The following is a 15,145-nucleotide window of genomic DNA, read 5'->3' as shown; positions in this document are numbered from 1 at the left end:
GCTGTCACAAAAGATGAGAGAGGAGATCATTTCAGTATCAAATTTTGATTAGCAGAGAGGTATGGAAGTAAATTTGTCTCATCAGATTTTGAAATTTAAAAGCCTTTGAATTTTGATTAATGAACTTTTTTACACTGAAATTTTCATTTTGAATTTTTTTGCCTCAGAATTCAATGCATGCATTTTACAATAACTCATTTTCACTTTCATTTTTCGCTGTTAACAAATTCAAAAGCAAAAATTCAAGTTTTAAAAATTCAAATAATAAATATTTAGGTTGCTCAGATTCGATAGGTTAAATTCAGATCACAAAATTCAAGTTAAAAAATTCAGATTAAACATCCGGGACACGCAGGATGAGCAATCGATTCTGTCTCAAATCGAACTGATACCCAGCCAATCACGTTACACTCCACTGATTAAGCGACAACGAAGCGGCTTTCGTTTACAGAAGGACAGTCAGCGATGGCGGCCAATTTCAGCAGTGGAACATCGGTAAGTGTATTAACTTTTTAACTGCTTTTTGTGTCGTGAAATTGTGTTATCCAAGCAGGTTTTATTATCGCTAACGTTATTTACAGTTCTGCGGCAGTAATTATAATCCTACGGTCAAAGAAAGCAATAAAAAAAGATCTGATCAGAAGTATGTTTAGCACCTGTGCGTTACTGTTCTAGTCTTTGATGTTATTAAAGCACTTTGCTCTTGAAAGGCTCTAATTTTTTCTTAGCGTGTAACATTGGTCAAGTTAATTTACAGTGACGAGCTTACAGTTTGAGTGTCATTTTGTAGGGTTGTTAACAGGAGTTATTGTGCAACGATGCTAATAAAAATGCGACTGGTTTTGAACTGTTGGCAGTTCAGTGTTTTTGCAGTTATATAATCTGTACTTAATATCTGATGAAACTATTATATCCGATTAAAGTAATTCCAAACAGTTTGTCTTACAGTTATGAGTTTAATAGTGTAGTTTACAATATATAACGTTCTTCTCTTTTAGGAACTTGTGCTTAATCATATTATAGGAAGACTTCGCACTCGTTTGGAAAATATTCTGGGACGCATGCCTCTGGATCTGGACTTTTTAGAGTTCACTTGTACACAAGAACTTGTGTTTTTAAATGCTGTTTCCAGTCAAGTAGCTGTTTGCCCTACTATTTTAATTGCACTGAGACAGCTACACAGTCTTATTAGTCTGGAGATAGAGAAAAGGAAGCAACACATTGCTGTCGTTCAGTTTGAGCAAGGACCAGCTGGGCGACAGCGAATGATTATATCTCCAGACTACCTTTGCAACCTTCTGGAACTTAATTTAACTGTGCCATGTATAGCTAAACTCTTGGGGGTGTCCAGAAGCACAGTTTACCGTCGTTTGGCAGAGTCAGAGCTCTCAGTAAGGGAACTATACAGCACCATGACTGATGATGAGCTAGACCAGTGTGTAAGAGAGATCAAATCCCGGCAGCCTCACTCTGGATATCGAATGGTTAAGGCACTCCTTCAAGCAAGAGGACTAAGGGTGCAGTATAACCGTGTCAGAGCTTCCATGCACCGTGTTGACACCACTGGTGTCATATCCCGTATGGTCCAGTTAGGATGTATTGCTCGCCGTACCTACTCAGTTCCAGGCCCCCAGGCTTTGATGCACATAGACACAAACCATAAACTAATCCGGTAAGTTTATTTTGAGTCTTTTTTAGTACATGCCATGTCAAGTCATGTATGTTATATACTTTGATTAATTGATAAACTCTGCTTTTTTCATTTCAGCTACAACATTGTTATCTTTGGCGGCATTGACGGTTTTTCCCGCAAGGTAAGCAAAATTGTTATTATTTTTATAAATACTTGAATGACTTATATTGGTGTCCTTGTATTGTGCTGCAGATAATGTATCTTGGTGCGGCCTCCAACAACCAGGCATCAACCACCTTGGCCTTCTTCCAACAATCTGTTGAGAAATTTGGTTTTCCTCTTAGGTAAATGTATACTTTGTTAAACTACATAATTTTACAGGACAACACAGTGCCCAACACTAATACCTCACACATCTAAGATTAAAGGCACATGCTGCAAATTACACAGATGTTTCAACCAGAACCAACCTATGTATACATACATATCAGATGAATCTGCCGTCAAAAGTAGGCAGTGATCATAATGTGATTAACTGTGTGTATACGTGTGTCTATTTTAGGGTACGTGGTGATCAGGGGGTGGAAAACGTGGATGTTGCACGCCTTATGTTTACAGTCCGTGGCACTGGAAGGAGCAGCTTCATATCTGGGAAGAGTGTTCACAACCAACGGTTTGTGCAACAGAACAAATGCTATTTGAAAGTTGCCCCCTCACTGATTCATTCCATGTAGTGGTAGCATGACTTATTTGCAGTATTTATGGTGGTATGCAACTTTTTATAGGATTGTAATGACATGTATGTATTACAGTTTAATGTAAGAAATGGTTTGTTATGCAAGTACATCTAAAGGTATAATTTAACCATTATATTATTTGGACTATAAAAATGAGCCTATTTTGGTGCACTTGTGTAGGAGGTAAGTGGAAGTATAATTTCTGATTAAGTTTTTGTCTATGTTATCATTTTCCAGGATTGAACGGCTGTGGAGAGACTTGTGGGTAGCTGTAACAAGCATCTACCATGATGTTCTTCACTACCTTGAAGAAGAGGGCTTTCTCAGCATTGCCAGTGTTGTACACCTCTTCTGTTGCAAATACGTGTTTCTGCCACGCCTGCAGGATGACCTAGATACATTTTGCAATGGTTGGGACAATCATCCTATAAGAACAGAGAGCCAGATGACCCCTAACCAGCTGTGGGTTCTGGGTCGTACACATCACCCAGTTCCTAGACCAGATATCACAGAGGTATATGCAAGTACAATGTTAATGAAAAGTGTGAATTATATATTTAAGCACTACATTTTAGAAGTAAAAGGCATATGTATTTGAAAGTGTGTCTTGTGTTTATCTATACAAATAAATAATAGTGCACACTTTTGTCTATTTGTAGGCAATAAACATTCCAAATATTGACTGGGAAAACAGTGGACTTCCTTGTGATGACCACTCGAGCATCATTGTCCCAGACACAGAATGCTCACTGACAGATGGACAAATGACAGCTTTAAGAGATGCAGTTAACCAAAGAGCTGAATCTCAGTCTTTTGGCTGTGATATTTACATTGCTGCTGTTCAGTTTTGTGAGAATTTTGTATCTCTTTAAAAAAATGATGAGAGTTTAAGGTAGTCAGAGTAAGACAACTGCTAACGAGTTTGTTTGTTTATTAGGATTGTAACGTCATGTTTTACACTTTGGTTACATTCATGACAGGAATGATAGTTACTCATCACACAAGATTCATCAGTTCACACAAAGTTATATCGAACACAGTATTTGACAATTTAATATCTCCAAATAACCTAATTTGAATGTCTTTGGACTATGGGAGGAAACCGGAGTAAACCCACGCAGACATGGGGAGAACATGCCAACTCCACACAGAGAGGACCTGGTCCGTCCCACCTGGGGATCGAACCCAGGACCTTCTTGCTGTGAGGCAACAGTGCTACCCACTTAATCACCTTGCCACCCCCACATATTATTCGAACTGCAAAATTAGATCAGAATATTTCTATTGCATTAAAAAACAGGGCGGCATGGTGGCTAAGTGGGTAGCACTGTCACCTCACAGCAAGAAGGTCCTGGGTTCAAACCCCGGGTGGGTCCGGGTTCTTTCTGTGTGGAGTTTGCATGTTCTCTCCATGTCTGCGTGGGTTTACTCCGGGTGTTCCGGTTTCCTCCCACAGTCCAAAGACATGCAAGTGAGGTGAATTGAAGATACTAATTTGTCCATGACTGTGTTCGATATAAACTTGTGTAATGAGTAACTTCCGTTCCTGTCATGAATGTAACCAAAGTGTAAAACATCACGGTAAAATACTAATAAACAAACATTACAAAACCAACTGTATGTACGTAAGTGTTTTGTAAAACTGAACCAAAAAAATAAACCAGTACACTGCAATGGATGTTAAAGTTCTGCTTAAATTGTTTATTCGAGATTACAGATTTTTAACCAGGACCTTTTTGAAAACTTAGGAAATCTCCCAGTGAATTTTTTGGAGAAGCTATGTATTCCCCATCAAGTGATCATTCTGTTAATTTTAAGAAATATGACAATTCAGCATAAAGGTTTTTAAGCTTAACATATTGAACTGAACGGTTAACAGCTTAAACTTGTGTTACAAAATTAAACCTTGTCTCACAAGTAAAAATTACAGGCCAACATGTCACAAGTGTTTACACAAGTCCAAATCCCGTCTGGCAAGTGGAAATACAGGCCAGCATGTCACTTTGAAAAGACGTGTAATCCCTGTAAATCCCCGGGATGCGCAAGGTCTCGAAGCAGGTGGAAGCTGTAGGGTATCTGCTCTTGACTACCTCTACAGTGAGACTGGTTGGTAAAATCTCCCATCCTGTCCAGAATTTGACCAGATTAGTCAATTCAATTGATGTTGCTATGGAGTAGGATAAAATTGATTATATTTATGGCTACAACAAATCAGATCAACAAAAACAATTACTTTTTTAATTAGGACAAATGATCAACTATGACACTAATGGCTTAAACTATATTAATTAGTCTAATTTTGCTTTAAAAAAGGGTTGTAGAGCAGAACATGACCAGTTAAACTACTGAGCTAAAAACAGCAAATGTAATTTTACAAATACACCCACATATAAAATGTATGTTGCATATTTAAACAGTAAAGAAATTGAGTTACCCAAATAATATTTTAATTGCAGTTTAGTGTACTCTGTAAACATACCATTGGCAATGAATTCTCGAAGATAGCCTGACATGCGGCTTTTGGTGTCACCTGAATAATCATCGTCGTCATCATCATCATCATCTTCATCACGAGGCCATGTGATACGCTGAAGAAGTTCCTGAAATGAAAACGTAGCATAAAGTGCTTCAGGTCTTTCTTATCTTGAACAAACTAATACCGCACATCACTTATGCTCTTTCTTGTGGCTCTTTGATCAAACATCACTAGTTGGTATTTTTTTGGTGAGCCTGTTGGATTTTGTGTTGGTATGTGACAGTACAAAGAAAGACAGAAGTGACATATGATATAAACTCTAATATTTAAATTAAAAAAGTAATTAAGATTTACCTCAGGGCTGAAACTGTCTGCTCCTGGTTTTGGAAAAAGCAAGGCCACCGTGTCAGGTCGTTGGGTTAGGACTGTCCACATCTGGGTTTCTTTGAGACCTCGTCTTAGCTGCTTAATTTGTCTTGTCACACGTCCGATAACCTGTTAACAATAAAAAGAAGGCAAAGAGAGCAATAATCAGACTTCCCTTGTGAATGGAATAATAAGGACAGTCATCATGCTCACTAACAAAACTCTTTCCACATGCAGCACAAAGACCAATGACCATTTTTAGGTTTCCAGAAAAATAATTTGCACATAGAAAGTGATACATTTTGCATCCTTAACTGTGACTTTTTCCCCTTTTGAAAATAAATAAACTAGTGTAACAATTAAATGTCTGAAGACAGATTTATTATACATTTACCAATGTACATTTATAACATGGATGGACTCATGATGGACCCAAACTTTTACTTACAGCATGGATCAGAAGCTTCTCAAAAAGCCATCTTCTGTTGTTCTCAGTTAGGCAAGGGAGGTCCCATGCATAGGCCAAGTCCTGGACAGTTTTTTTATCTTTATCTGAGAGTTTGGATACCCCTTCAAGCTTCAAGAAAGATAAAGGTAAATTGGAAGATAAAATTGGTATTGATGGTACACCATTTACAGAGCTACAACACTTAATTAATAATTCTTCATTTGACAAGGTTGAGTTGCCATACATTACAGTCACTTAATAACCCATATACAACCCCAATTTCAATGAAGTTGGGGACGTAGTACCTGCACTCTTTCACTACGAAGCCACGCTGTTGTAACACGTGCAGAAGGTGGCTTGGCATCGTCTTGCTGAAATAAGCAGGGACGTCCCTAAAAAAGACGTTGCTTGGATATGTTGCTCCAAAACCTGTATGTACCTTTCAGCATTAATGGTTTGTTGCCCCTGTCCCAACTTCTTTGGAATGTGTTGCAGGCATCAAATTCAAAACGAGTGAATATTTGCAAAAAAACAATAAAGTTTATTAGTTTAAACGTTAAATATCTTGTCTTTGTAGTATATTCAATTGAATATGGGTTGAAGAGGATTTGCAAATCATCGTTTTCTGTTTTTATTTATGTTTTACATAACGTCCCAACTTCATTAGAATTGGGGTTGTAGGTTTATTGGATACATAGTAAAATGGTGTCCCATTGTGCATAAAATGTAACATAAAAGAAACATACAAGCCTGATTGTTTCTCTGATTTCCAGGTCTGGACAGTCCTCTAAAGTAACAGTTGCAGTTTCAGGACTCCCACCAAGCAAGACATGAACAACAGCAGGGCTGAGTCCTGACAGGCATGGCCCTCCATGAAGAAAAGAGTGGCCCAACATTCTCCCTGCAACAATGAACAAATCGCTGTCCACAAGAAAATGAGAGGCTGAAGGGACTAAATGTCCAGGCTCTCCCTCAAATAGCATTGTAACATTGGAGTTTCCTGTTGAAGAAATTTAAAACATTAAACAAGAAGAAGTCATGTGCTTCCTTCCACAGTACAAAGACATGCAGGTTAATACTGGTTACCTCTTCACTGATGGTGATTATTAGTGGAATGAGTGTGAATGGTTGACAGACTATATGTGTTTGCACTGTGATGAACAGGAGGTCACAGTTCTCATTAAAATGGCATAATTCATCTAGTAATGCCCTTTAAACCTTCAGGGAACCCAAACCAACTAAGATACAAGAAAGCATTCGAATATACAAAATACATACCAAAATTTATGCAAAACCCAGACTTGAGCTTTTCCATGCATCTTGAGAAATAAAAACGGGTTACACCCTGTCCAACAGCAGTATCTCCTGTAACACAATGTAGGGTTTAACACAATAAAAATAAAGGAATACTTAAATTATTTTTTTACAACTCTAACTTGTAATTTGCACTACCTTCAAGCCTGCAATTCAGGGGTCTTGCCCATTCCACGTTAGGCCTCTTGTAAAAAGAGATAAGGGCCATGTCCTGTTCAGTAGGGCTTTTTCTGATGTCCATACTAAGGAACAGGGGACTCTTCATTTCATGAATACGGAGAAAATTATCCGCACACTGAGATATAGCTCTGGCAGGGTCACTGATAGTTAACCAGCCTAATAATAATAGAAAAAAAACACACAACATGTAAATATAGTTTTTCAGCACTTAATTATAACCAAATCCTTGTTTCTACACTCATTATCCATTTTAGGCAAGTAGATGGACTACAGTCTGTTACTCTGTAAAGTGCTCCTATATGGTAGGTACACCATATAGGAGCACTTTACAGAGTAACAGACTGTAGTCCATCTCTTTCTCTGTATACTTTATTACCCTCTTCTTTAATGGTCAGGGCCGTCTTAAGACCCCAGGGCATGGTGTGGGTGGTGGATGATTCTCAGCACTGCAGTGACACTGACATGGTGGTGGTGGGTTAGTGTGTGTTGTGCTGGTATGAGTGGATTAGACACAGCAGCACTGCTGGAGTTTTTAAACACCTCACTGTCACTGCTGGACTAAGAATAACCCACCAACCAAAAATATCCAGCCAACAGCGCCCTGTGGGCAGCGTCCTGTGACCACCGATGAAGGCCTAGAAGATGAGCGATCGTCTCTGACTTTACATCTACAAGGTGGACCAACTAGGTAGGAGTGTCTAATAGAGTGGACAGTAAATGGACATGGTATTTAAAAACTCCAGCAGCACTGCTGTGTCTGATCCACTCATATAAGCACAAATACACACTAACATACCACCACCATGTCAGTGTCACTGCAGTGCTGAGAATCATCCACCACCCACACCATGCTCTGGGTCTTAAGACGGCCATGACCATTAAAGAAGAGGGTAATAAAGTATACAGAGAAACAGATATACTACAGTCAGTAATTGTAGAACTACAAAGTGCTTCTATATGGTAAGTGGAGCTGATAAAATGCACAGTGAGTGTAGAAACAAGGAGGTGGTTTTAATGTTATGGCTTATTAACACAGGTTTGAATACCATGTTGAGAAAAGTATTATACTTGTAATTGTTGTAACATGAAATGACTGCTATGCTACCAGAAGAAGCTTGTTTAAGGTAAACAACAGGCCATGCATTGCGACATGCCCATTTTTAACACACAATAACTGTTTACCCTCTTTCAATTTCTAACACCACTGCTACCACTAAGCAGCACCTACCATCTGTAACTGTTGCAGAAGCTCTGGACGGTCCAGGCACTGCAGCCTCCACTTCCTCACTGACTGTACTGTCATGCATCTCAGTGACAATAATATCATGCCTCACCACATTTCCTGCACTACCCACATAACATTTTTGTGTTACACTTGCACTGCATATGTAAAACAGATATTAAGACAACTACCGATAAAAAAATATATATATATCGCAACAATAAAAAGTGATTGGATACCTTTCACCACATGAAGAAGCATGTACCTCGATAAAGTCACAAGGAAACATTTTTGTGCAGACAGGACATTGCTGCATAGCTGCTGTTGAGAAAACAAACATTAAGTTTATTTTGTTTAGTACTAAATAACATGCTAACAAATGTTTAAACAAACAATTCTTACATTTTCTTTCTTCAGTCTCACTGCTATCCATGTTTTCAGTAGGCAGGTTATCATCACTGCTAATATCAATGGTGCCACAGGACTTGATGTGTTCAGTCAGAAGCTGCAAGGGAACTTCAACTCCACACTTCTGACAGGTGGCTTTTGACATGCTACTGAATGCTTCATCAGTTAGTTGTAGGGGATTTGTGCTGAGTTCTTCTTGAACTGGGGCTATGAATAGATTCTTACCCCCACGACTTGCAGCCTTCAAGATCCTGCCTGTATAGCCAATATCATCAGGAGCCACAAGAGAGAGTTTTCGTCTACCCCAGCCGCCTGTAGAAAACGATGTAGAGCAAAATAAGATTACAAACTGTACATCTTTACGATTTTCGTTTTTTTATTGACTTTTACAAATACAAATGTTAAAATTAAACTATTAGTTTGCACTTGCTGATTTGCAGTTTAACAGTTTTATTTAAGTACCATCTATCACAGGGTGGCATGGTGGCCAAGTGGGTCTCACAATAAGAAGGTCCTGGGTTCGATCCCCAGGTGGGGCGGTCTGGGGTTTTTTCTGTGTGGAGTTTGCATGTTCTCCATGTGTCTGCGTGGGTTTCCTCCAGGTGTTCCGGTTTCCTCCCACAGTCCAAAGACACACAAGTGAGGTAAATTGGAGATAATAAATTGTCCAGGACTGTGTTGGATATAACCTTGTGTGAACAAATGAACTTTGTAATGAGTAACTACTGTTCCTGTTATGAATGTAACCAAAGTGTTAAACATCACGTTAAAATCCTAATAAACAAACCATCTATTACAATAAAGAAACTGTACATTGCATAATGTGCAATTATCGGCTGCATAAGTACTTTTTATTAATGAGCAACACTAACATGCAAACTTGTGTTGGCCTACCTGACGATTTGTAAAGGAGCCACCCACCAGTAACCATCCTCAGTTTCGGAAACAAAACTTTTAGGGCCTCACATAACTGTATGAAAAAAAAAAATGAATAAGCCCATACTTATCATCAAAATGTTTGTGAGGTACTGCACCAAACCTATTTAAGATTTGTACATGTACCCATAATTAATGTATTTAATTGATTTTCATTAACTTTTACAATCATGAAGAGTGTTATTACCTCTTCATGTGTTGTGCCCTCATCCAAATGAGCAGTCCTACGACCCAACCCTGACTGCAAGTGGTCTATTTGCTCCTGCTCATTTGGCGTTCTTTCACATTGTTTCGGCAGCAAATAAAAAGCCACTTCAAGTGGTTTAATCTTTTTGGCAGGAACAAGATTTGCTGCAGGAAAGCGCCTCTTTCCTCTGCCCTTGGTAAAAATACCTGGAAATGACCTGAAAAAATAACAACATGAACTATTACTACTATAACATTATCTGTTTTTTTTCCTGGTTGTCATTTTAACCAAAAAAACACAAAGCGATAATGTTATGACATGGTATGTATTGAATTTTGTCTTGCATGATATACATGGACATACTGGCACTGTACCTGGTACCCCCAGCAGGTTCCATTAAAATCCAAGTTTAATAATACTATTATGGGATCTTTGTATGTCTTACTGAATGGTCACAAAACATCAAGCAATTTTTTTCCAGGGTTTACTGACTTAACGTTTATTATCTACAATACCGGTAAGATGTAAAACATGCAACACAATACTATGGCTATCTTCACTTACTGTAAATAAGCGGTAAATTTTGCCAGTACAAATTAATAGCATCCCAAAATATGTACACATAAGTCTTGCATTTAAAATAGCAAACTTGTCCTGTAGGCCTTTACCTGGTCATTTCCATCTGAAGCGATGGTTTTTCTGGCTGAGGGGCTGGACTGTGACCTCCCTGCCTCTGATCTCTGCAGAATTGTATACAATAATATTTTCAATTATCAATAAGTCTAGAACTGATGAGTAAAAACAAGCCATGGGTACATGAATTGAAGTTCAAAACTAAACCTCATATCTGTATTTGCGACATCACGAGCTGCGTCTCTTGATGTTAATAGGGACAATAAATGCCTGGCTGACTGAACAATCTCAGACTGACTATCCTGTCATTACAAACAAAACACACAACACAATAAGAAAGATATTACAAATCAGTAGAGCAAAAATAAAGTTTTAAACGGCTAAACGTTACCTCAGTAACCATGATATAAACTAACTGGCTATGATTACATTATTAACTGTAACCACATATTAGTCAAACATAATTGTGGTCAATTGTCTGTTTTTCTTTGCCAGTGGAGTTACTGCCTCACGTTAGTTATGCTAATTATGCTAGCAACCGACACGTCATTAAAAGTTCCGCATAGATATTGTCTATTAAAATATGTTGGTGTGTAACGTGTCAGATATTACATGTTACTTAATCGAAAAATTCAAAAAGCAGTTAAAAAGTTAATACACTTACCGATGTTCCACTGCTGAAATTGGCCGCCATCGCTGACTGTCCTTCTGTAAACGAAAGCCGCTTCGTTGTCGCTTAATCAGTGGAGTGTAACGTGATTGGCTGGGTATCAGTTCGATTTGAGACAGAATCGATTGCTCATCCTGCGTGTCCCGGATGTTTAATCTGAATTTTTTAACTTGAATTTTGTGATCTGAATTTAACCTATCGAATCTGAGCAACCTAAATATTTATTATTTGAATTTTTAAAACTTGAATTTTTGCTTTTGAATTTGTTAACAGCGAAAAATGAAAGTGAAAATGAGTTATTGTAAAATGCATGCATTGAATTCTGAGGCAAAAAAATTCAAAATGAAAATTTCAGTGTAAAAAAGTTCATTAATCAAAATTCAAAGGCTTTTAAATTTCAAAATCTGATGAGACAAATTTACTTCCATAAGAGGCGCCTGTGCAGAATGCATAGGTGAAAAAGTGTTCCGCTAAGGGCTGCGCGCAGGTCGGAGTAGGCGTGAGCAGCAATATACCCACCTCGACCGCAATCAGGGATCCCCCAGCAGCAAAAGACAAATTGACTATGCTAAATTGAGAGAAAATGGGAGTAAATGCATAAATTAAAAAAAAAAAAATATATATATATATATATATATATATATATATATATATATATTTACATTTTCTGCATTTAGCAGACGCTCTTATCCAAAGCGACTTACAGAAGTGCTTCCATAGTAAACATTTCATTTCTCAACAACAGTCGAAGAACACAAATCTGCTGAAACTTGTTAGAACCAAAGTTTATATACAGTGTATCACAAAAGTGAGTACACCCCTCACATTTCTGCAAATATTTCATTATATCTTTTCATGGGACAACACTATAGACATGAAACTTGGATATAATTTAGAGTAGTCAGTGTACAGCTTGTATAGCAGTGTAGATTTACTGTCTTCTGAAAATAACTCAACACCCAGCCATTAATGTCTAAATAGCTGGCAACATAAGTAAGTACACCCCACAGTGAACATGTCCAAATTGTGCCCAAATGTGTCATTGTCCCTCCCTGGTGTCATGTGTCAAGGTCCCAGGTGTAAATGGGGAGCAGGGCTGTTAAATTTGGTGTTTTGGGTACAATTCTCTCATACTGGCCACTGGATATTCAACATGGCACCTCATGGCAAAGAACTCTCTGAGGATGTGAGAAATAGAATTGTTGCTCTCCACAAAGATGGCCTGGGCTATAAGAAGATTGCTAACACCATGAAACTGAGCTACAGCATGGTGGCCAAGGTCATACAGCGGTTTTCCAGGACAGGTTCCACTCGGAACAGGCTTCGCCAGGGTCGACCAAAGAAGTTGAGTCCACGTGTTCGGCGTCATATCCAGAGGTTGGCTTTAAAAAATAGACACATGAGTGCTGCCAGCATTGCTGCAGAGGTTGAAGACGTGGGAGGTCAGCCTGTCAGTGCTCAGACCATACGCCGCACACTGCATCAACTCGGTCTGCATGGTCGTCATCCCAGAAGGAAGCTGACGCACAAGAAAGCCAGCAAACAGTTTGCTGAAGACAAGCAGTCCAAGAACATGGATTACTGGAATGCCCTGTGCTCTGACGAGACCAAGATAAACTTGTTTGGCTCAGATGGTGTCCAGCATGTGTGGCGGCGCCCTGGTGAGAAGTACCAAGACAACTGTATCTTGCCTACAGTCAAGCATGGTGGTGGTAGCATCATGGTCTTGGGCTGCATGAGTGTTGCTGGCACTGGGGAGCTGCAGTTCATTGAGGGAAACATGAATTCCAACATGTACTGTGACATTCTGAAACAGAGCATGATCCCCTCCCTTCGAAAACTGGGCCTCATGGCAGTTTTCCAACAGGATAACGACCCCAAACACAACCTCCAAGATGAAAACTGCCTTGCTGAGGAAGCTGAAGGTAAAGGTGATGGACTAAACCCAATTGAGCACCTGTGGCGCATCCTCAAGTGGAAGGTGGAGGAGTTCAAGGTGTCTAACATCCACCAGCTCCGTGACGTCATCATGGAGGAGTGGAAGAGGATTCCAGTAGCAACCTGTGCAGCTCTGGTGAATTCCATGCCCAGGAGGGTTAAGGCAGTGTTGGATAATAATGGTGGTCACACAAAATATTGACACTTTGGGCACAATTTGGACATGTTCACTGTGGGGTGTACTCACTTATGTTGCCAGCCATTTAGACATTAATGGCTGTGTGTTGAGTTATTTTCAGAAGACAGTAAATCTACACTGCTATACAAGTTGTACACTGACTACTCTAAGTTATATCCAAGTTTTATTTCTATAGTGTTGTCCCATGAAAAGATATAATAAAATATTTGCAGAAATGTGAGGGGTGTACTCACTTTTGTGATACACTGTATATATACATACAGTGTATCACAAAAGTGAGTACACCCCTCACATTTCTGCAAATATTTCATTATATCTTTTCATGGGACAACACTATAGACATGAAACTTGGATATAACTTAGAGTAGTCAGTGTACAGCTTGTATAGCAGTGTAGATTTACTGTCTTCTGAAAATAACTCAACACACAGCCATTAATGTCTAAATAGCTGGCAACATAAGTGAGTACACCCCACAGTGAACATGTCCAAATTGTGCCCAAATGTGTCGTTGTCCCTCCCTGGTGTCATGTGTCAAGGTCCCAGGTGTAAATGGGGAGCAGGGCTGTTACATTTGGTGTTTTGGGTACAATTCTCTCATACTGGCCACTGGATATTCAACATGGCACCTCATGGCAAAGAACTCTCTGAGGATGTGAGAAATAGAATTGTTGCTCTCCACAAAGATGGCCTGGGCTATAAGAAGATTGCTAACACCCTGAAACTGAGCTACAGCATGGTGGCCAAGGTCATACAGCGGTTTTCCAGGACAGGTTCCACTCGGAACAGGCTTCGCCAGGGTCGACCAAAGAAGTTGAGTCCACGTGTTCGGCGTCATATCCAGAGGTTGGCTTTAAAAAATAGACACATGAGTGCTGCCAGCATTGCTGCAGAGGTTGAAGACGTGGGAGGTCAGCCTGTCAGTGCTCAGACCATACGCCGCACACTGCATCAACTCGGTCTGCATGGTCGTCATCCCAGAGGAAGCTGACGCACAAGAAAGCCCGCAAACAGTTTGCTGAAGACAAGCAGTCCAAGAACATGGATTACTGGAATGCCCTGTGGTCTGACGAGACCAAGATAAACTTGTTTGGCTCAGATGGTGTCCAGCATGTGTGGCGGCGCCCTGGTGAGAAGTACCAAGACAACTGTAACTTGCCTACAGTCAAGCATGGTGGTGGTAGCATCATGGTCTTGGTCTGCATGAGTGTTGCTGGCACTGGGGAGCTGCAGTTCATTGAGGGAAACATGAATTCCAACATGTACTGTGACATTCTGAAACAGAGCATGATCCCCTCCCTTCGAAAACTGGGCCTCATGGCAGTTTTCCAACAGGATAACGACCCCAAACACAACCTCCAAGATGACAACTGCCTTGCTGAGGAAGCTGAAGGTAAAGGTGATGGACTAAACCCAATTGAGCACCTGTGGCACATCCTCAAGTGGAAGGTGGAGGAGTTCAAGGTGTCTAACATCCACCAGCTCCGTGATGTCATCATGGAGGAGTGGAAGAGGATTCCAGTAGCAACCTGTGCAGCTCTGGTGAATTCCATGCCCAGGAGGGTTAAGGCAGTGCTGGATAATAATGGTGGTCACACAAAATATTGACACTTTGGGCACAATTTGGACATGTTCACTGTGGGGTGTACTCACTTATGTTGCCAGCCATTTAGACATTAATGGCTGTGTGTTGAGTTATTTTCAGAAGACAGTAAATCTACACTGCTATACAAGTTGTACACTGACTACTCTAAGTTATATCCAAGTTTCATGTCTATAGTGTTGTCCCATGAAAAGATA

At 39.7% G+C, this 15,145-nt stretch overlaps 2 protein-coding genes and 1 long non-coding RNA gene across 4 annotated transcripts; 2 read left to right on the top strand and 1 right to left on the bottom strand.

The window, feature by feature from the left end:
* Positions 1–285: 285 nt before the first annotated feature.
* On the top strand, positions 286–4,048 carry LOC134318233 (uncharacterized). The gene is made up of 7 exons (XM_062999058.1): positions 286–495; positions 999–1,672; positions 1,769–1,814; positions 1,886–1,977; positions 2,196–2,306; positions 2,608–2,884; positions 3,030–4,048. The coding sequence occupies exons 1-7, from the start codon at positions 466–468 to the stop codon at positions 3,240–3,242; spliced, it is 1,443 nt and encodes a 480-aa protein (XP_062855128.1). The 5' UTR covers positions 286–465; the 3' UTR covers positions 3,243–4,048.
* On the bottom strand, positions 4,045–11,412 carry LOC134318232 (uncharacterized). Of its 2 annotated transcripts, none has more exons than XM_062999056.1 (15): positions 11,205–11,412; positions 10,748–10,842; positions 10,576–10,647; positions 9,908–10,124; positions 9,679–9,754; positions 8,779–9,096; positions 8,616–8,697; positions 8,383–8,501; positions 7,113–7,310; positions 6,939–7,025; positions 6,407–6,660; positions 5,661–5,789; positions 5,201–5,341; positions 4,850–4,970; positions 4,045–4,537 (listed from the first exon to the last, which is right to left on the bottom strand). In XM_062999056.1, exons 1-15 carry the CDS (start codon positions 11,232–11,234, stop codon positions 4,320–4,322), a joined length of 2,157 nt encoding a protein of 718 aa, XP_062855126.1. In that variant the 5' UTR covers positions 11,235–11,412; the 3' UTR covers positions 4,045–4,319. The 2 variants fall into 2 exon arrangements, with proteins under 2 accessions (XP_062855126.1, XP_062855127.1); XM_062999057.1 differs by having other exon boundaries at positions 8,616–8,694.
* On the top strand, positions 5,720–7,078 carry LOC134318234 (uncharacterized). Its single transcript, XR_010013355.1, has 2 exons — positions 5,720–5,806; positions 6,434–7,078. It is a non-coding gene; the product is annotated as an uncharacterized LOC134318234 (long non-coding RNA).
* Positions 11,413–15,145: the final 3,733 nt, after the last annotated feature.

Source organism: Trichomycterus rosablanca, chromosome 7 (genome assembly GCF_030014385.1).
Source record: "Trichomycterus rosablanca isolate fTriRos1 chromosome 7, fTriRos1.hap1, whole genome shotgun sequence".
NCBI lineage: Eukaryota > Metazoa > Chordata > Actinopteri > Siluriformes > Trichomycteridae > Trichomycterus > Trichomycterus rosablanca.
This window is presented reverse-complemented; position numbering and strand designations above follow the sequence as displayed.

Coding starts and splice junctions, on each gene's coding strand:
- LOC134318232 (XM_062999056.1), bottom strand. CDS start 11,234: ATGGCGGCCAATTTCAGCAGTGGAACATCG. Junction 7,311..8,382: donor TTCTGCAACAGTTACAGATG/GTAGGTGCTGCT, acceptor TATTATTATTAG/GCTGGTTAACTATCAGTGAC. Junction 5,790..6,406: donor TCAGAGAAACAATCAGGCTT/GTATGTTTCTTT, acceptor TCTTTCTTGAAG/CTTGAAGGGGTATCCAAACT.
- LOC134318233 (XM_062999058.1), top strand. CDS start 466: ATGGCGGCCAATTTCAGCAGTGGAACATCG. Junction 1,673..1,768: donor ACAAACCATAAACTAATCCG/GTAAGTTTATTT, acceptor TTTTCATTTCAG/CTACAACATTGTTATCTTTG. Junction 2,885..3,029: donor CTAGACCAGATATCACAGAG/GTATATGCAAGT, acceptor GTCTATTTGTAG/GCAATAAACATTCCAAATAT.